At 41.0% G+C, this 22361-nt stretch overlaps 1 protein-coding gene across 3 annotated transcripts in view; it reads left to right on the plus strand.

The window, feature by feature from the left end:
• Ptdss1 (phosphatidylserine synthase 1) overlaps positions 1-22361 on the plus strand; it is a 64500-nt gene that overhangs the window by 14488 nt on the left and 27651 nt on the right. For 2 of the 3 annotated variants that reach the window (XM_055619983.1, XM_055619991.1), the window contains 5 exons: positions 3766-3810; positions 6485-6609; positions 13333-13491; positions 16606-16757; positions 20510-20651. In XM_055619983.1, the coding sequence (XP_055475958.1) occupies positions 3766-3810; positions 6485-6609; positions 13333-13491; positions 16606-16757; positions 20510-20651 (623 nt within the window). The remainder of the gene's footprint in view (positions 1-3765; positions 3811-6484; positions 6610-13332; positions 13492-16605; positions 16758-20509; positions 20652-22361) is intronic. The other variant, XM_055620000.1, reaches the window with a different exon arrangement.

Here is a 22361-nt window from a genome sequence, read left to right on the forward strand (position 1 = left end):
TGTAGAGGGCTTGCAGTTTTTCTCTCAGCTCCAGCTTTTCAGTATGCTGGCCTTCTTATGAGGCACCAGAGAAGAGCATATTCTTGAGTAGAGTATGTATTACATGACTCATCTCTTGCTCTTGTGTTGTTAACTTATTCTCTGTTCTTACCACCCTTGGAACATGTTCCCAAGTGAAATCATGAAAACAAATGAGAATGAATGGTCCAAATTCAAGTTTTCTTTCGAAGACAATTGGGGTCATGCCTTCAAAGGATGGCATACTCAGCATGGTTCTGTTTGGGAAACTTCACAGGCATTTGTCCTTGACCTATTAAGGGCTTCCCCAAATGCTTATGTATAAGTCTGTTTGTTCATGATCTTGGTACTCCATCTTGCATATGTGAATTCAAATATGACCCCAGTGTAGCACAGGGCTCTGTGATTCTTTTTATAGACTGTATAATATTAGATCTAGAAACTTCAGAATAGGTTAAAGAAATGAGGAAATTGTTTGCTCTCTTATATAACATGTGATTCAGAGACAACATGGCCCTTGAGTTTGGAAAAGACAGCAAGTGGCTGTAGGCTTATTAGTCTTAAGCTTGCACCCAGGGTGGGCATTGTTCAGTAGTGGATGAGCTTAGGTGTTTTTTTTGTGTTGTCAGGAATGAGGCAGCCTGTTTCTGATTTTTAAAAATCTTTATGTGTATATGTGTGTGTGTGATAAGTATGCATGTATGTGCCCATGTTGACATGTGTAAGTGCAGGAACATGTGTGCCATAGCATACAGGTGGAGGTTAGTGATAACCTCTGGTGTTTGTCTCTTTGTTGTTTGCCACTACATCTACCATGGTATGTAGCTTGTGAGCTGCTAGGGATTCTTCTGTTTCTGCCTCCCATCTCACCATTGCAGACCTGGAATTAAATGTGTGTTATTGCAGTCAGCTTTCTAGCATTTGAACTCAGGTATTCACACTTGCACAACAAATGGTTACCAACCAAGCCATATCCTTAGCCTTCTGCTTTTGATTTTTGAGATAGAGTGTCTCAGTTTGGGTCACTATTGCTGTAAAGAGACACTATGACTAAGGCAACTCTTAAAAAGGAAAACATGTAATTGGGTCTGGCTTCCAGTTTCAGAAGTTTAGGCCATCATCAGAATGGGGGAAGGCATGATACAATATGGAGGCAGACATGGTACTGGAGAAGTTCTACATCTTGATCTGAAGGTAGCAGAAAAAGAATGTCCCAGTACTCCTAGTTTGAACAAATGAGACCTCAGAGCCCACCTCCACAGTAACACACTTGGTTACTCCAACAAGACCACACCTATTCCAATAAAACCATACCCCTTAATAGTGCCAATCACTATGGGCCAAGTTTTCAAACACATGACTCTATGGGGGCCGTTACTATTTAAGCCACCACACAGAGACTTATTTTGTAGCCCAGGTTGACATTGAATTTCTGATCCTCTTGCCTCAGCCTCCTGTGCTGTGGAACTGCAGGCTTGTGCCATGACATGGAGCTTGAAGAATTCTTTACTAGAACGTTCTTGGTGTACTTGTTCTCAAGTCTCTTTGGCTAGAATTAGCTCATATACTTATTCTCCTGCCCAGAGAACAGAGATTTATAATATCTAGAGGCAAATGAGCATTTAGATGTCCAATAGGTATATACTAACTGAAAAAATGCAGGAGAACTAATATTAACTCTCATGGTTTAGAGTGTACCCAGGTTAAACAGGAGAGGGGTAGACATCCACCAGAATCCTTTTGGTTGTCAGTGGATGTGTGCCAGGATTAGGTTCCTAGGCTTCCTCCTAGTTCTGTTGGGAGATGTCATTCTATAAGGAGGTGTAATAGAAGAGCCCTTGGGAGACAGAAAAGGAAAGGGTATAATGTCTACTTCCTTGTCATCTCCCCCTTTTCTATCTTTCTTTCTTCTTTGGTTCCTTAACAAACAACAAGGGCTGGAAAGATGGTTCAGAGGTTAAGAGCACTGGCTGCTCTTCCAGAGGTCCTGAGTTCAATTCCCAGCAACCACATGATGGCTCACGGCCATCTATAATGAGATCTGGTACCCTCTTCTGGTGTGCAGATGTATATGCAGACAGAACATTGTATACATTCTAGTAAAGGGCTGAGAACACCAATCCACACACAGAACTTCTACCCAAAATTTGCCCTGCAGGGATAAATCTAGAGCAGATAGATCAGAAACTGAGGGAATGCCCAACCGATGCCTGGACCACCCTATCAGAGAGTGCCAACCTCTGACACTATGAATGATACTCTACTAATCTTGCAGACAGGATCCTGTCAGTTTTCCTATGAGAGGCTCTACCCAGCAGTGCCTCAAAACAGATGCTGAGATTCACAGCCAAACATTGGTTGATGCATAGGGAATCTTGGGGAATAGTGGGAAGAAAGAAAAAAGGACCAGAAGTGACAGGAGCTCCACAAGAAACACCAAAAGAGCCAACTAACAAGGGCCCAGAGGAGTTTGCTGAGACTGAAGCATCAACCAAGAACCATGCATTAACTGGACGTAGGCCCCAACAAGATATAGCAGATAGGCAGCTTAGGCTTCAGGTGGGTCCTCTAGTAAGGGAAGAGGGGACTGCATTGGATAGGGCCTCACTTGCTAGTTTTATATCCCTTTCTCCTGGCAGGACTGCCTTGACTGGCCAAAGGGCAGAGAACACATTCTGTCCTGATGAAACTTGAGCTTGGATGGATGGGAAAGGAAGCTTCCCTTTTCTGAGGAAAAGGAAATAGGGAGGAGGGACTAGAAGGGGAAGAGGGAAGGGGCTACAAGGATTGTAAAGTGAATAAAATAAATAAATGAGAAAACAAACAACAAAGCCTCAATACTTCTATCCCAGGATAGCAACTAATCCGTAAATGCAAGTTTAAGTTTAACTATGCTACCCTATCCCTGGGATAAGATGGAGCCTATTTGAATCTGCAGTTAGTTATGAGACTTTTCAGAGGGCAACCTTCAGTGGACTCTTCCAGTTTCTGTGGGTCCTGGGTATAGTCTATAATAGCGGCCTTCCCTCAGACTCTGTCACCTTTCATGACTGTGCATCTCCATGACTCTAGGCCTGACCGAGAAGCTTCAGGGTCTAACTATCCTATTGGCTGACTGTGTGCCTGGAGTTAGATTTTTCACCATTTTGAGCCTCAGTTTCCTCATCTGTGTTTCCCAAACCTATTCACAAAAACTACCTGACATGATTGTTTTGGGCATTGGATATAAACCAACAGGTTTTGCTCTGCTTCTCCATTGAACCCTACTAGAATCATCATGCCTTGACCAAATGAGGATGCCACTGACCACTATTCCCCTGCTGGCTGAGTGATTGCTCTACATCCTTCACTGTTTTGTCAGCAGCTCCAAAGGTCAAGTTTAGCAACTGAAAACAGAAGCCAGGGTATAACAGCCTGGAAAGAAAGCCCTGACATTTCCTTCTTGGCATGTGAGGTTCATAATTCTGCAGTTCTCCAAAGTTAAGAAAGCTGTGTCAGCTCTCCTCTCTGGCTCTCTCTGCTTCTGTTTCTCTCCTATTTCTTGTTCTGGGGTGTGCCCTTCTCCCCCATCTCTCTCTTACCCCCATAAGGCTGTTTTAATTCAAAAGGTGTGGGGAAAGAAAAGAGAAAAAAATAAAAACTAACAGTGGAGAACTTTTGTTTATTATTATTTGTATATTGATGAACAGAGCTTTATTTTTCCTGGCTCAATCCAATTCATTCTAACTTCATATCATGTCTTTGCAGGTCCATTTACTCGACCTCATCCAGCCTTATGGCGAATGGTTTTTGGTGAGTCCCATTAGTAAATGAGAAATTTTTTTCTACTTAAAAAAAAAAAAAAAAAAAAAAAACAAACCTTTTCTCTGTGTCACAATAGTGGTTTTATATTGTAGCTTAAAAACAAACAAACAAAACTTTTTAGTGTACCTAATACAAAAATATTACTAAGATTCTTTGATAAAAAAAAAAATAAAGATGGTAATGGCATACATTCTCATATGTAGGAGCCCTTTCTGTTCCACGTGCCTGCTGCTGACATTTTTGTGTCTTCGTGTGCTCAGAGCTTGGCTTCATCAAATGCCCCTTATTTTGTGTTTTGTCTCCCTTTCCTAGTGTAAGCTCAAGTGCATGATAAGAGCACATTTGTCTTCTTAGCATTTGTGGAAGCCCAGCAGTGCAGCTTCTAGCAACTTGGAAAAGAGAGACCTCTTCTGAAAGACAGAGCCCACATTTGGTCTTAAGTTTATCATTAAGCATATAAAGATCAAGTCTTGTTTTTACTTGATTCTGTCCCCTAGAAAGTTAAATTGCCCAAATGTGTGTAAATGAAATTTCTAATACCGAGAATGTTTGGCTTCATCCTGCCTAAGTAAGACATACAATAAATTATTGTACGTTAAGACAGCATAACCATGCTGGAAAATTTAAAAGGCTAGTTTGCTAAAAGTTGCCGAACTTGATATATCCTTCCGCTATTCAAGGTTATTCTTCATCTTTGTTTTTGTTTGTTTGTTTTGCTGTCTTTGAGACAGCTCTGTGTAGTACTGGCTGTCCTGGACCTCACTGTATAGATCAAGCTAACTTTAAACCTGTAGAGATTAAAGGTGTGTGCCACCACATGCAGCAACTCTTCATTGTTTTAAACTTACTTAAGAAGTTTGACCAGCAGCTATTTACTGAGTATGTGACAGGTTTGAAGACATGAGGCTCTCTTTGGGGGGAGGGGGTATAAGAAAAAGAAGACTGTATTCGTTGGAACTCCTCCTCGAGCCAAGGACCAGATGACAGCTATAGTGAGTGAATGTAGTAATAAAAAAAAAAAGAAAGAGTAAGCTGTTACTAAGCATTAGCTATTTAAAACTGGGTGAGGTGACAGTGACAGTGACTGAGTGGCTGCTTGCACTAGAGTACTGAGGAGAGGCCTGAGGGGATAACAGTCTAAAGTTTGGCTGCAACTAAGGGTCTGTGCATGTAGTACAGGGCCTTCAGCTAAAGATAATGGCCACTAAGGTGTCCTCTTGGAATGTTATAGGCCGTGGTGGGCAAGGGAAAAACAGTGAGCAAAATAGTAGAGAGCGAGCAGAAGCAATTAGGCTGGTGGGCAAGTTAAGGAGTGTGGGTGCAAAGGACATCAGATGATATGGTTCTATTTACTATTTGAAAAAGATACTCTTGGGCCTACAGAAGTAGCTCAGTTGATAAGGTGCTTGTTTGACAAGCATAAGGACTGAATTCAGTCCCCAGGATCTCAGCCTTCTCCTGCATGCATGCTTGTTCATACCTGTGCAGGTGCACACACAGGCCCAGGTGCAGGTACACACACACACACACACCAGTTATGCTTTAGTATCCTTAAAGTTTCATAGTCCTCAAATTTCAGCCCAGAACTCTAGTCTAAACATTTCTATGTCATAGATCATTTCTATCTATCGTAAAAGAATTATTTCATAAAGATTGTAATTTTAAAAGGTTATAGTGGAGGCTGTCATATAAAACTAGTGCATAAGTGCAAAAACCAAGGTAGTTCTTATGTGACAAAAAATTTACGTTTCTTGGCGCTAAGATATGTGGCTGGGTTGGCCCTGTTCTCCAGGGGGCCTCAATGCAATATTCTGCTTGGTGAATTTAGAGGGGCCTGGCTAGAACGCCTGGGGCTGTAGCACTTGTTATGGATTCATTTCAGCTATGTGCATCCTCTTCTCTAGGGTGCCTATTTGGAGATCAGAGCTAAGCAAAGCTTGTGGTAAAAGGCAATCACTATGACAGTGCCTGGATTCCCTGCATCACTGGTTTAATCCCAGCAGGTTTAATGGAAGAAATGACAACCACCTTCTGTGGGGCGTCACATCTGTCAGAAATGTAACACACAAACTTTTGTCTTTTAATATATTAGTGGCTTGACTTTTTAAAAATGACTGGTGTTGGCTACCTAGGATAGATGTGACAAGAAAATAATACCTGCCAGGGCTAATTTGAAGGGTTAGTCTTACAGAATGAAAGTATGACCCACCTATAGTCTTCTTATTTATAGAACATTGTTCTGCTCATCTTATTTCCCCATTGACCTTGGGAGAAAATTAAAAAGCTGTTCCTCGCCCCTTAGTCCTGTCATCTTATCACCCCTTAGTTCTTTTCCCCTCTCTACCATCACCCTAAACTCATAGTGAGCTATCTCTTTCTTCAGGGGCATATATACATGGCCTTTTTCTACGTCATGTTTCCCCAAGGCCACCTTATACACATCCTCTGCTGCTGATGCTTCAAGGCTTTAAGTAGCATTTTCTCAGAGAGGGGGAACCCTTTCAACCTGAATTAGGACTGTGTCAGCCTCTCAACAAAGAAAATACATGACTATGATAGGTTCTCAAAAGGCTACATTGTGATATTCATGTGTATCGTAACTCCAAGCCACTGGGTCTAATGCATGCCTCTCTTAAATTTGACCTTGTTTTGTTTTTATCAGGCCTCAGTGTGCTGTACTTCCTATTCTTGGTATTCCTCCTTTTCCTGAACTTCGAGCAGGTTAAATCCCTAATGTATTGGCTAGATCCCAATCTTCGATACGCCACAAGAGAAGCGGACATTATGGTATGTACTTGTTAGTGGTCCAGTTGTGAACTTGGTAGGCCAACATGTGTAAGAAGTAGTGGGTCCACAGTTTAAGTTGATTCCTCTCCTTTTTTCCTGGGTGTAGAGCTAAAAACTGGATCTCAGGGTGCAGTGTTGTATAGGTTTTCCGAAGTGATGCCATACAGAAAAATAAAACCCTCTCATGTAACAAGAGCATATACTAAGAATACACACACACTGTCATTACAGGGCCTTGGGCCTGAACTCTGCTCATATCACTTACCTGTTGTAGGACCTTGGGCAAAGTACTTCATAACCTGCTCCCTCTTCTGTAAGGTGAAAATGGAAATGCATGTGGTGGATGGAAAGGGCTTATTGTGAACTCTACAGAATAATGTTGTTTATGCATCCTACAAGGCCTCCACAGTGTTATGACTTGAGCCTGCAGAACTCAGGGATGCCTTTACTAATTTAGTTAAAAGGATCTGAAATGGAATACAGATGAATAGCCGGAGAAGAGGTACTGAACTTGAGGGCTGGCAGGTTTCCAAATGCAGCAGCTTCTTTAATCCATTTAGAGGTACGTTGTATCACAATGCTAGCATGCAAATGTGTTGCTCTCCACAGACCTTTCCAAGCCTTGTAGTTGAGGAGCTTTCTTAGAAGTTTTGTCGTAGGCTGTAGGGTGGGACTGCAATGTTCCCACTTCTACATCTTTGTCTTTTAGTGCTCAGTTCCCACCTATGAGCCACCAAGTATTGCCTCTTTAAAGTAAGAGATACTCCAATCACTGTGAGATTTGCAAGGCATTAGGAGCTCTCTCTGGTACAAGTCAAAGACCATTAGTACAGTAGATGCAAACCAAAGTAAATAGCTATTGTTTTGTACTGTGACGTTCTGGTCTAGTCTGTTGAATGCTACTATCCAGTACAGGTGTGAAGGAAATGGTGGTGTCCTGGAGAAAGAATAGGCACAGACATTTGCTCTGGCAATTAAGAAATAACATAGGGAAGAAAAGATCAAGAAATAATCGGATCACAGAACGGCTAGACCCTTCTTGGGATGATACCTCTAAATGTTTAACCTTATTTCCCTGGTTTACACAATGAAAGCAAAAACAAGAGCTTGGAAATTAATTAGACACCTAATTAGGATTTTCACTCTCAAGGGAAAAAAAAAATGACAAAGGATAACTAGTTGTTTGTGGCTTTCCATTGAGGTAGCAAAACATCTAGAAGAGGCAGGTTTGGTGGTGCACTCAGCACTCAGGATACAGAGGCAGGAAGATCTCCAGGAGTTAAAAATCAGCCTGGTCTATATAGTGAGTTCTAGGACAGCCAAGACTACATAGTGAGACCCTGTCTCAAAAAAACAAAATGAAAACATCTGGGATAATCACTAAAAAGAAAGAAATGTTTATTTTGCTGTTATAGAGGTTTCAGTCTGGTTAGGTGATTCATGCTTTGGGCCTGTGACAACGCAGACCACCATGGCAGGAAAACTGCTTAGATGGTGGTAACCAAAGAACAATGAAGGACTGACATCCTGCAGTCCTCCTTGAATACATGTCCCCACTGGCTTATTGCCCCTTAGCAGGCTGCACGTTTCTCCCATACCTTTATTTAATGGAAGAACCTTTGGAGAAATATTCTAGACCTTCACTGTAGCAACAATTCAAATGATGGTTGCAGTTTATTCTGACAGACCTATACCAGACATTATCTGTGTTCAGTATAATCATCACACATGCCAGCTATTCATTTTACAAAGGAGGAAAGAGAAATTTTATTGCTACCTGTCTTACTCGAAGCAAAACCTGCTATCCCTTACTGCTTCAAAACCTATACTTTCAATTTGACTGTGCTTCAAGTATAACATTATCACAGTCAGGGTGGTCATGCTTATAGTAGTCTTAGGAAATAAAAATATTTTTAAGAAATGTAATGGAAGTTTTGGGTTCTTTGTATGTCATATAAATGGTTTTGTTTTAATCCCAAGTGTGGATTTTAATTGGGCTATAGTTTTTTTCCACAGCTGTTAATTGTCATGTGTGAGGTGTGATCTTTGCCAGCTGGTAATGGCCTTCTACGTGCCGCATGGAGAGGGGCACAGCCTAGGCCTCTGAGATTATAAATATGAGAGCAAGCAGGAGACCGTGGGGGGTTCTGAGTGGCATTTGGTGTTGGCATGTGGCATGGAGCAGTTGGAGAGACCAGAGACCAGAGATGGTGTGGCTGTTTGGAGCAGACAGATGGAGAGAAACGCTTCAGGGCACAGTGGCATAGAGGAGCCTGCTAGCTGCATGACCCTAACTAGCTGGGAGAAGTAAAAGGATCTGGGTCCCCTATACCTACTAACCTTTTCTCTCACCTATTTAAGGTTGGGGGTTAGTGGAAGGGAGTTAGAGACCTAAACACCCCAAATAAAGTAGTTTTTAAAAAGACCTCTACAGGTGGTTTTGTGCTGCAAAGAAATTTGAGAAGGGTATCATAGATAAAATATTTTCCAAGGCAGCTTTTTTTAGGCTTGAGCAAAAGTAAACTGGCTTGCAGGAGGTTGTACTATTGATGCTATCACAGGCCTCATGGCCTGTGGGAGCAGTTAAATTCTGTTTGTGAAACTTAACTTCTTTAGAAATCTGACATCACAATGACATCTGAATGTCAAAATCCACAATAAATGCAACTGCTGTTTAAAAATCTAATATCCAGTACTGGTTAGTTCTTGCTAAGCCAGGTGAGGTGTGCAGCTGTTTATTGTTCCAGAGGTCTAGGTGGTGTGGAAGTGACCTTCCCTTTTTCATCCCTCATCAGGTTTACTCATCAGCCTTCCATGGTGGTAAAGACTCTTGGAGGGCTATAGAGAAATACCTGTCTCTTTGGATTCTTTCATTGTTGGCTGGAGAGAAATGATTTTCTTTGTGAGGGTTTTAGAAGGACATTCCTTTTTAGAGCTAGATCTGGTGATGGACATATAAAAACCACCATTGAGGAGGTTGAGATTGGAGGATTCTGAGTTCAAGGCCAGCTTGGGTAGTTTAGTAATACCCTGTTCTCTAAAAGCAAAAATAGGTCTAAGATGTAGCTCAGCAAGAGAATTCTTACTCAGCATCCCTCATTTCCTAGTGTTGGGGATGGGAGGAAGGGGAGGAGTAGTTCTTTCATGTAAATCTTGTCTGTCAGTCACACTCATCCTGGGTTCACTGTTCTTGCCATTCCTTCACCTGCCACCATTCCTGGTCTTGACATACTCTGGTGTGTTGAAATTCATGCTCATATTTTCATTTAGGATTGCTTCTATAAATTGGAGTCAGAGATAGAGTTACTAATCTTAATAGAGGCACTTTTTTGTTTATTTGTTCATGTTTTCGTCTTTTTTCATTTTTTATTTTTATTTTTAGTTACATTTTATTAGCTCTGTATCCCACCTGTATCCTGCTTCCTCATTCCCTCCCAATCCCATCCTCCCTCATCTCCTCCCTGCTCCTTTCCAAGTCCACTGATTGGGGAGGACCTCCTCCCCTTTCATCTGACCCTGTTTTATCAGGTGTCTTCAGGACTGGCTGCAAAGTCCTCCTCTGTGGCCAAGCAGGGATGCTCCTTCCTTGGGGGGGGGGGGGGGGAGGTCAAAGAGCCTGCCATTGAGTTCATGTCAGAAATAGTCCCTGCTCCCCTTACTAGGGTAGCCACTTGGTTACTGAGCTACCACAGGCTACATCCGAGCAGAGGTTCTAGGTTATATCCACACATGGTCCTTAGTTGGATAAACAGTCTCATATAAGACCTCTGTGCCCAGATATATTTGGTCCTTGTGGAGCTCCTATCCTCTCCACGTCCTACTAACTCCCTCTTCTTTCATATGATTCCCTGCACTCTGCTGAAGTTTTGGTTATAAGTCTTAGTATCTGCTTTGATACACTGCTAGGTAGAGTCTTTCAGAGGCCCCATGTTTTCTTCTTTTAAGACAGGTTCTTATATAGCCTGTGCTGGCCTCTGACTCACTATGTAACTGAGGATGGCCTTGAACTGATCTTCTCGCTTCTGCCTCCCAAATACCATGAGGTACGAGAGGCTTGCACAATTAGGGCACACTGGAGCCAATTTCTAATCTAAGAGTGGATAGTTTTCTGCTTTTTAATGTGATTCTGTTTCAGGGGATATAGTTCAGTGGTAGAGTGAGTACCTGAGTTCAATCCCTAAAACCAAAGTAAGATTTTTAAAAAACATATTAAAAATTTCATAAATGTCAAACTAGTTTGGAGAGCACAGCTCTTTTTTGAAAAAAAAAATTGTTTTGCAATCATTTTTAAAAGAAGTATAGCTGTCTTTGTTTGATTGGTATTGACTGAGCTTTTCCTCTCTGCTGGCACCTTACTGGTGATAGTGGGAAACAGTTGGGTGTGTTCTCTATCTTCTGGAGGTTAGAGCTACAGGCAGCTAAAGTTAAAGTTGTTGGCTATTGCACTATAATACAGTTTCATCACACTTTCAAGAAATTTCAACATGTTTTTATAAATTTTAAACACATATAAGAGTGCAAAGACTCCAATCCCCTTACACCCATTACCTAGCTTCAACAAGTATTGATTTGTGATTGATGTCATCATTGTCCACCTCATTGCATTTTAAATCTGTTCACATATAGCAATCGAAGAAGTATAAATTCCTTTCATTTGTTTTCCCCAAATACCTCACAGTTATCATGTGGAGTTGGTCATCACATAATGTCCCCAATTGTCTGATACATGTTTTGTATACCTCAGTCATTCACAGTGTGGCTCCAGTGAGGTCCTGATGTTTTGATATATTCTAAGACTTTTGATCAATAGTTTCCCTATGCATGCTTTCTTTTTCCTTAAAGTTTCTTTATCTCATAGAGTTTTTCACATCAGAATTTTGTAGCTTGCCTTCGGGACATTGTCATTTGTCAACCTGCCCCTCCACACCCCAGATTTCTGGCACATTAGAAGTAGGAGTAGATTCTTGTCCTAGTTTGCCTTTTATTCTGTGATAAAATACCTAAACCAAAAGTAGCTTGGAAAGGAAAAGGTTTACTTGCTTTACATGTCCCAGGCACAGTTAATTACTGAGGGAAGTCAGGTCAGGAAGTCAAGCAGTAGCAGAGGTTGGAGCCATAGAGGAATGCTGCTGACTTACTGGCTTGCTCAGCTTGCTTCTTACACAGCCCAGGACCTGCCCAGGTGGACACTTCCCATGGTGGACAAGGCCTCCTAATCCAGAAAGTATCCCACAGACCAATCTGATAAACACATTCCTCAGTTGAGGTCTCCTCCTCTCAGTTGATTCTATTTTGTGTCAAGCTAGCAAAAAACTAACCAATACAAGGCTGGGATGGTATTCGGCCCTCCGCCATTCTTACCTTGGGAGTGCATCATACTTAGTGCCATCTCTGATAACATCCATTGTTTCAACTACAGATGGCAAATATTCAGACGAGACCATTAGCACTTTACTGAACATGAACAGACTGTTTTCTTATAAATTTTTTTTTTTCCAAATGAAGCATTTCTACTGTGATAGGTAGGACAAGTAACCTAGAAATGACTTCATATATGTAGGAGGATGTGCATAGATTGTACACAAAAACTGCCATTTTAAATTGGGGTCATGAGCATCTGCATTTTGGTATCCTCCAGGTATCCTGGGACCTATTCCCTGGGAGATGAGGCAGCCAAACATCTATGACTGCCTGCAGCAAGGACCTCAGGGGCCTCTGGTGGTGATTAATTGGGGCCTCTGGAGGGGATTAATTGGTGAATCTAGTCTTTGAAATTCTATTACTAGGTTATGCAAGTTGGCTGTTTATAGGTTTTAAAATGTCTACCTGTAATGAAATTATAAATATATTTACAAAGCTTCCAGAAACACTTCCAGTGCTGAGTGGCCACTAAAAGCAGACTCCCAACCTAGGTCCGCCCTGAGCAGCTTTTTCCAGAGTAATCACAGGGTGAGAGGTTGAGGAAATCTGGGCTGGTGGCACCTTGCCACTGTCCTTAAGTTAACAGATAAGCAGCTTCAGCCCCAGGGTGTTTTCCTGTCAGCCAAGAAGAGCCAGTAACAAGAACACACTGTTGCAGGATCTGGGAACTTGCCTCTAGTATTCCTGCAGTGAATGAAGATATTGATAGGACTCCACACTCATACATGTCCAGTTCAATTTAGAAGAAGCTGTAATAACAAGAGTCTTAGAGTAATTTGTGTTAATTTGTAAGTGAGTTAGTATAAGGAGAGTTTCTAATTGGTAGTTTCTAAATGACAGTTGCAATACTGGGATAAAATAGTTAAGAAAGTAATTAGACAAAGGTTCAGCATATCTTTAAAAAGTGATATCACATGTACCTGGTAACTGAGAAGCTGAATAAAAGCTAGCAATAGAAAAAAGGAATTCAGTAGACTTGGAAATTTTAAAACACTTTCTAAAAATCATGGGCTGAAGAAGAAATTATGGCTGAGTATTTGTAAATTCCTGATGACAATGAAATACTAAGTAGATACAGCAAGGGACTTCTGAGAAGATAAAAAGCCTGGACTGCTTTATTGGACAAGAGCTGACTCAAAACTGTACTAATTATATAAACTCAAAGCTGAAAGTCCCCAAGCATTTAAAAATGTTGGTTCCATTCTAATTTTAGCTTTGAATATATTGTATATTTCTAAGTAATTTTAATCTTGTATTTGTTATGCAAGCAGTTATCATGTTTAAACTCTTTATGTGGACCAGGAGTATGCTGTGAACTGCCACGTGATCACCTGGGAGAGAATCGTCAGTCACTTTGATATATTTGCATTTGGGCATTTCTGGGGCTGGGCCATGAAGGCCTTGTTGATTCGTAGTTACGGACTCTGCTGGACAATCAGTATCACCTGGGAGCTGACAGAGGTAAGATGTGGGCAAGGCAATCAACCAGGACTATGCAGTCACCATGTGTGTAAGGAAGCTTCATACCCTGGGGAACAAAAGTAGACTCATATAATCCCGTGACAATACTGTGTACTTTTGCTTAGAAAGCAAAAACTAAATCTAAACAGAACTTTCTGTTCTGTAAGTCTTAAAAACAAATGAGACTAAGTTAATCAATGAGGTTGGACTCCAAATTGATAGAAATCAGGGGAAAGAGAAAACCTGTGTAGAAGTAAGTGAATCCCTTTGTCCTCACACCAGCTTTCCTTTTAGATCTGTTGAATAGGGTGCTCTGGATTAGAAGAACATCCACAGATGTTTTGTCTCTGACTATAACTTCCCAATAGACTTCATTACCTGTGATCAAAAGTTAGTGCCCGTGAATTAATGAGAGGTACACTCTCAAGAAACTATTAACAAATTGAAAATTGGAGAACTACTTCCAATTAATTTTAGATTTATTATTCATTGCCAGCACACTGAATTTGGCTATGTGCACAGTGTATTTCTCAATGCCAGCCACTACTGACCTGAACTTACAGAAGCATTCCAATCAGGTGAGCTTCTGTCAGTGTGCTTCTAGTTTGGGAGGCCAGAGTTTGCAGTCAAACTACGGGTAGGGTTGCTTCCTTCTGAGCATTGCTGTGGACACAACCTAGGCCCTCCCTCTTAAGAGAGCCTTTGCCCACTTGATACAGTCTTTAGCATTCCTTGATTTACAAATGCATCACCCTGATCACTGACTTTATGATCAGGTGGCCTTCTCCCTGTGTCTGCACTTTCACAGGCTTCTTTTTATAAGGGCATGAGTCATAAATGGGTCAGGCCTTACTTGATTACAGTGTGACCTCTGCTTAAGTTGCTATCTCTGCAATGACTCCAGTTCCAAGTAAGTTTGCTCTCTAAAGAACTGGAGGCCAAGGCATGGCAATTCTGAGAAGACAAGGCTCAGCTCATCCATAATACTGCTTAGGCCCTTATGTCCCATCAAGAATCCTCCGGATCAGCTGTATCTATTCCCATTGTACAGAGTAAAGAAACTGAATTCAGCCTGACTTTGTAGAAGAACCACACCTCCACTGCAGATGTAAAGCCCACCTTAGCATCTTGCTTGCCTGGTTGTTCTGTGACTGTGTAACGTTACTGGCCTTTCTCAGCCACCTTTGCTTTCCCTTACTTGGAAGGGTATCTTCTACCCCTTTTTTTGCTGCTCCCTAGCATCCTCTGGTTCCAAAGTCCTGGAATCTCTTCTGAACACATAAACAGCAGCTCAGGTCTTTTATCTTTCTGCTCCCGAGTTCATGTCTGATCTGTCTTTTGTCTGAGAGATAGATATAAAAGTGATCCTTTCCAGGACCTCTTCCTACAAACTCTTTAATGGTTCATTGCTCCTTAGAGACTGCTTATGTGTCCCAAAAGGAACTGACTACTGTGTCCCAGCCTGGCCTCACAGTGCCCATCTCCTCAAGCTTTCTTCTGGTCCATTTGTTTTTGTACTTTGAAGACCTTCTACATCAGAGCCTGGGCCCAATCCTTTCCTCTTCTCTTCTCCTCAACTATTAGCTTGTTCTCTTCCTTGGCTGTATTTCTGAAGGAATACCTTTCCCACCCCTCCAATACCCATGTTCAACATTTAGACCTAGAAAGAGCCCCTCTAAAATACCCCTCATATTTCAGACCTTTCGTAGGCATCTCTTTTCTGCCTTAAAAGCATGTGACCATGTCTGCATGTTTCAGATCAATGTACTATATGCCTTACACTTCACACATGCTCCCTAATTTAGTTGTGAGTGAATGAATAAAAGTGCCCCTGTTCTTAGACTCCATCTCTTGGGGTTCTGTCACCCCAGAATTTGAAACCTTCCAGGAAGCACCTAGACTAAAGGGCATCTTTCATTCCCACTCCTGGCCATAGTTTTGTTTCATTGGCTTCTGTAGATTCTTTTCCTTCTAGTCTTAGGACTGGTGTTCCATCTCTGCCTGATAGCTTACAACCTGGAAAAGTATCTCAGTCATAATGCTAGCACCTCCCTAACTCAGGACCACAGCAACCATAATCCCAGCATACAGTAGCTGTCCTGTAGTCTCTCAGTTGTAAGCACCGCCAGAAAAAATAGGGTTGTGTGCTACTTAGACTGACAGACTGCCTTACTACACTGTTGTAGCTTCACAGGATCTACTGTTAGTAGTTATTGACATCTCGTATCTTTATAATTTCACCTTAAGTTGGATCTTCTCTCAACAGGGTGTGGTGCTTCAGGTATAGCTGACACACCCTTTGTTTTGGACAAAACAATTCCCTAGCCACTTTGTCTCACTCTTGATCTTACTAGGGACCTCTCTGGCATGGCCTCATTTTCCTTCTCTTGAATTCAGTCATTTCTGTTCACATTCCTACTCCAGCATGGTTTCCTTCCAGAAACTATTTCCAGAGTCCATCTTGTCCCCACAGTCCATTGATGTCGCCACTGCAGCACTTGTCCCAGTTTAGTTTATTTTGAGGTTCAACCTCTAGATACTTGCCTAGACTTTCTGTTGTCTGGCTACTATACATACTGTAGTGCCTATGGAAGGAAAACATCACTGGGCACCAAAAGTGAAAAATGTCCTGTTGAGCCTCTGAGGTTCCTTCACTATGAAATCAATAGCTGACCTTTCTGCTTTTATAATTACTCACCATTGGCCACCATTCACAATTTTTCCGAATGCACAGCTTGCATTCTCAAGCTTTCCATTTTGAATATTTTGCTGTACTTTGTTGTCAGCTTTGAAATGTTTCTCTTTATTCTCCCTGAAGATACTTCTGTGTGCCATTAGCCAGTGTGACTCATTGGGCCTGCCACTGTTTCTTAGAATCCAGTTCTTTTGTTTTGTTCTGTTTGTTCTTAAAAGAGAACTATTTGAGTAAATGTTTTTTGAAAACAAAACAAAAAACTGTTTAATATAAAAAGCAAGAGCCTGATTCAGACCTTATATACTTTGGGGGAAAAAGAAAACACATTTTCTGAAACAGTATGCTATTTAAAAAATAATGTATATACATGGTGCCCCATTGACACTCTACTCTTAGCTGTCATCTCTTGTGTTCCTCAGCTTTTCTTCATGCATCTTCTGCCCAACTTTGCTGAGTGCTGGTGGGACCAGGTCATTCTGGATATCCTGTTGTGCAATGGCGGTGGCATCTGGCTGGGCATGGTCGTTTGCCGGTTTTTGGAGATGAGGACTTACCACTGGGCAAGTTTCAAGTGAGTCCTCTTTTTTTGAAACCTTGGTCATGGTGTCTGGGTTTTAGTATGATCCCATAATAATGGATGGATGCATTTTGGCAAATGAAGCACAGATAATTATAAATCTGATTTCAAACCTCAATCTGGAAACCACTGCTGAGTATAGTCATTCACACATGTCATCTCGGGAGGTGAGAGGCTAAGGCAGGAGGATTGTACAAGTTCAAGGGCATTCTGGGCTATGAAGTGCTTTTCATGCCAGCTTGAGGTTACATAGTGAGATACAAAAAGCAAATAGCAAAAAAGTTGTAGAAAATGCTAAATCATTTACCATTTTGTCTTTTCACCCTGTATGTTTAAAGGTTCTAAGCATACTTTAGGTTCAAAATAATTCTTACAGTCACTTGTTTTAATTCACTTCCTTAGCCTGAGTCTAAACTCTCATCTTTGGACTAAGTGGTCTGCCTCTGTAACTTTTATCAGATCATTGTAAAACATTAAGTTCATCATGTCACACCCTGTTTTCGTTAGGGTTTTATTGCTGTGAAGCGACACTGTGATCCCTGCAAGTCTTACAAGAGCAAACATTTAATTGGGGCTGGCTTACAGGTTCAGAGGTTGTTTAGTCCATATCAGCATGGCACCACACAGGGAGCCATGGTGCTGGAAAAGGAAGCCATAGAGAATTCTATATCTGGATCGGTAGACAGCAGGAAGAGAGAATACCAAGCCTGCCGTGATTGTCTAAAAAACCCAAAAGCCCACTCTCATTTACACTTTCAGCAATGCCAAAGATACTCCAACATGGCTACACCTCCTAATAGTTTCACTCCCTATGAACCTACGGGGTCATTTTCATTCAAACCATTGTACACTCTGTTTGGCTTCTCCAAAGTATCTATCCATGTCCTGGGAGGTAAGATCTTTTGCCATGTCATGCAAGGCACCCAAAGTTCCATGACTGTCCCACAAGTTTGTTCTTTGCCAGGACTTGGTCTGCATTCTGGAAACTAGGCTGTTCTACTTTCTTTTGTTGACCCTGATTACTTGTAATTTTATCAGGACGCTTGTCTTGTCTTTATCAGGACTCTAGCTTGAGTGTCACACCCTTCTCTCTGCTTGTAGGAGGGCAGTGTGTGTCATCACTATTGCTTCATCGTGCTTAGTTCAACTTGCTGTTCAGCTGGTGATGGGAAAGGGTATGGACGAGGCAAAGAGCCAAGGTGTAATGATGGAAGCAAATGTTCTCACTTCATTAGGAAGTTTATATCGCAAAATCTGAGCATTTCCTCAAATCAACCAATATTTTTTACACACACATATATACATATCTCAATTTATATACAAGCTATAAAATAGTAATTGGTTCATGTTCATTTAGTTATTTCCAGGGTTTTAGTGTTACAAAGCTACAGAGAAAATCATGACATCTATGTATCTCTATGTGCATTTCTAGTCCTTTCTCTCTTTATTTGGTAAACTTCTTATAATTAGAATGTGCTAATTTACAGTCTCACCCATCATGAATGTGTAGACATATTTATTTCTTGAATCTGTTTATAAAATTTTCAGATTTGTCCCACATTAAATTTAAAGGATTTCTGACTAATTCTTCTGGAGTTTCTCTTCCCTGCCTTTTATATTTGAATAATACTTGCATGTTGCTATAAATGGAAGTTTAGTTTTCCATTCTGACAAACCCCACCCCCACAGTAGTTGGCTTGAGCCCAGTGCCTCCATATACTGAGCACGTTCTTGACCACCAAGTCCTCTTTTCACCTCCAGTCACATTAAGCTGCTGTGACTGCCTTCAGCTCACTCTGTAGTCCAGACAGACTTTGAATTTGTAATCCTCCTGCTCAAACTTTTAGGATTACAGGCCTGCCCACCAGGTACCACTTTCAGTTTTTCGATTGTATGGTTTTCATTAGAAATAATAATGTTTGATCTATCTCAGAGTTTTTGTTTATTGTTTGTCTGGTTTTGTTGTTGTTTTGCTTGTTGGTTTTTTTTAAATGGAATCTACTAATATAGCTCAGGCTGACCTTGAACTCTATCATCCTGATTTATCCTCCTGCATACTGGGATTATATACCTACATATTCAGCCTAGGTCAGATTTATATTGGTATGTGGTCGAAAGGGGAAATTTTATACCTTTTGCCATTAATTACTGGCTTCTCCTCTGGCTTACTAATAATCCCTACTTTGCCTATTGACTTGAGTTGAGGCTTTTTAATTATTTAAAGATAGTCTGCTATGTAACAGTATCTGGGCTAGACACTGCTCAAACAAGTGAAGCAAAGTGCCACTGTGGAGCCACACATCAGTTCCAAGGGTAGACACTGTGGCTTTCTTTGGGGTGGCAATAGTGAGGCCAAGGCAGTTTGCCTAATGACGTGGTCACTAAGCAGTGGAGTATGAATTTATGCCAGGCTGATTCAAAAACAGCCACAGTACTTCTCCATGTCTAAACATTTATCCTCCCAAGGTCAGTAGAATCATTTTGTCAAGATGCCAGAACATAAGCCCACTACTAAACAAAGGCTCAGTACTCTAAAAGTCACATTAAATATTTAAATGAGTATAGACTATGTTAAACTAAATTAACCTCTTTACTACATTAAATATGCTCTTTCTGGATTGTGATATGTTTTTACTTTTGTCATGTTTGGAATTTTGAAAATACAGGTCTTTTGCTATACTTGTTAATTTGAGCAGTCCCTGTTCTTGTTGCTATTGGCACTCCAACCTTACTGGGATGTGTCGTCCTAGCACATCCTTCTGCTGAGAAGACACATAAGGCAAGTAGACAAGAGACCTGACATGCCTTCCTCCTGTCTTCTACCCCTCTCTGTCCAGAAGACACTTTCTTGTTTATGTCATTGGCACTGGGCATACAGTCTAAACACAAGGTTCTTCCATATAAACCTTTGTTGGATTAGATTCCCCACCTGTTATTTAAATGGCTTGGAATTACAGCTTAACTGGGATAGTTGAAAGGCTGGGATTATATCCAGTTACTATGTTGAAAAATGTGGTTTTACACATTTCTACTGTTTGCACCTAAATCTTTTCACAGTATCTTCTCTATAAGATACATTGTTCCTGTCATGAGACACTTAAATGAGTGATTTCCAGGATTAAACTCATGAAAAGTTAAACATGACTGTCACTACAAACTCTGGGGAAGGATGGGGGGAATAAAGGATATTCATGAGCTCAAGAACATGCAACATGAGCCCTTTCACTACAACATCCCCTTTGGAGACAGTGGTGGGAATAAAATCCTTACTCCATCTATATTCTTCTTGGATGCTTCTAGGTTGTGTCTGTAATGCCTGTTGATGTCTTTTGTCACCACTACACAAGCTGAGCTCTCTCTTAGTTCAGCAGCACCCAGATTCCTGATCTCATTGACATTGCTGTGCCCTACCCATCATCCCTGAAGTCCCCCAATCCAGTGTGCTTCTGTGACCTTTGCTTGAGACCCTTCCAATTGAAAGGATCCTCCCTGTTCTTGAGCACTTGCGAGAATATCAGCAGTCCAGTTTTCTTGTTAGCCTCTTTTTGTTTTGTTTTGTTTTCTCAAGATGGGGTTTCGCTGTAATCTTGGCTGTCCCAGACTTGTTTTTTAGACCATGCTGGCCTTGAATTCACAGAAATTTGCCTCTCTCTCTGAGTGTTGGGATTACAGGCATTCTTCCCACAGCATCTGGCTTTTTGCCCCTTTTTTCACCCCTGGATTTTCATTGTTTCCATTTCTTCTAGGGACATCCATACCACCACAGGCAAGATCAAACGTGCTGTGCTGCAGTTCACCCCTGCTAGCTGGACTTACGTCAGGTGGTTTGACCCTAAGTCTTCCTTTCAGAGAGTGGCTGGGATATACCTTTTCATGATCATCTGGCAGGTAATCTTATAGATGCCCATTCTAGGTGGAAAAAGCAAAAATATAAATCTTCCTGAAGCCTAAAATTAATGGTAGATTACATTTTCAGCTGGGTACTTTGGAAGAGATTTTTTTTTTTAGCTGGCATATAGGGTAATTAAAATCTAGGTTACTCTGTCTGAGGAGTTGCTTCAGTGTGGAGAAATTTTAAAATAAGAGTCTCTGAGTTATAAATTAGAAACTGATTTCCTGGAAAAGGTCATATTTATTACAAAATGAATTAGGTCTTGTACTGTTCTGAAGAATATTTCCAAAAGCAAAGGAATTATGAGAAGGCTTTCCTTTAGTTTTTAATATTAGTGTTTGTATAGCTGGGTGACAGATATGGAAAGGCAGTTGTTTATAAAAATGACTCTCCTAAGTTGGCTGGTGTTGTGCTTTGTTTTTTCCTTATTGAAAGGAACCATAGCTGGGTTTCCTAGCGCCCAGCCACTAAATTTTTTCTTCTATTCCTAAATTACTCTTTGGTGAACAAAATTGTACCTCAGCTTTTCCCAGTTTATGTAATGTGCAGAGAGCTGACTCAGCCATGGAAATGGAACCATTAGATACTGTGGATCTTGGAGCAAACTGGGGGAGAGAAGCAGAAATTCCAGATGGAGGAAATCTCAATAGTCACTAGAGAAGATTCTCATCATGCTTCAGGCTTTTTTTTTTTTTTTTTTTTTGCTTCCTGTCTACAAGAAGCATCTCTCAGATGGACCTCTCCATGAAAAACTAGGTTTCACTTAAAGGGTCTTCAAGAACCATCAAACATAAAATTTACATCCACTAGTTTGCATGTATGCACACCCACCCGCTTACAGTAAGTATATACATAAATGAGAATTTTCAAAATTCAGATACAATGGAAAAGATTTGTTACATACACTTTTAAGAAGGAAAAACCTTGTTCATACATGGAAATCAATTCCTCTCTAGATAGATTTGATAGATGGAGTTGATGTATATAGAAGTGTAGGTGAGTAAATCTATGATCACTATGCTTTGGAGATGTTACTCTGTCTCCATATATGCAAGATTGATCTGAAGGTCTAGCCAACTGCAAATAAAAATATTTTACAAAAATCTTTGCAAACTGGGAGTGGTGATACACACTTATAATCCTAGCATTTGGGAGAATGAGATAAGATTAATGCAAGTTCAGTACCAACTGAGGCTACATGGTACCAGGTCAACCAGCACTGTATTAGCAAGACTCTGTCTTGGAACACCACCAACAAAAACATCTGTCCTGAACACACACAATACATGCCTCTATAGTCGCCTCTCAGATGGACCTCAAGCTTTATAAGTCAGTGATGATTTATTGACAGTTGGGCTTTCTTTAGACCTGGCCTGAATTCCATAAGGCTATAGAAGGACTGATTTGGATTATTTTCCCTGAGCTTAAAGTCTGTCCTGACTGTCCCAGATGATCACATAAAGGAAACAAGTGACAGAAATGCAAAACAGGAAACATTTCAAATACTTGAGGACCAGAGATTATGCACTCTCTTCCCACCACTGCAGTCATACCTATGCATTCATACATACATACACATACACGCCCGCACACCCTAAGGACCCGCTCCCAGTTGATCGGGGGTTATATACTGGTATTACTTCTTTAAGTGTCAATACTTGGGAAACCCCATATGTGTCCTGAAAATGCTTTGGACATACTAGTTA

The sequence above is a fragment of the Psammomys obesus genome, unplaced genomic scaffold (genome assembly GCF_907164565.1).
Source record: "Psammomys obesus unplaced genomic scaffold, mPsaObe1.curated_primary_1811, whole genome shotgun sequence".
Lineage (NCBI taxonomy): Eukaryota > Metazoa > Chordata > Mammalia > Rodentia > Muridae > Psammomys > Psammomys obesus.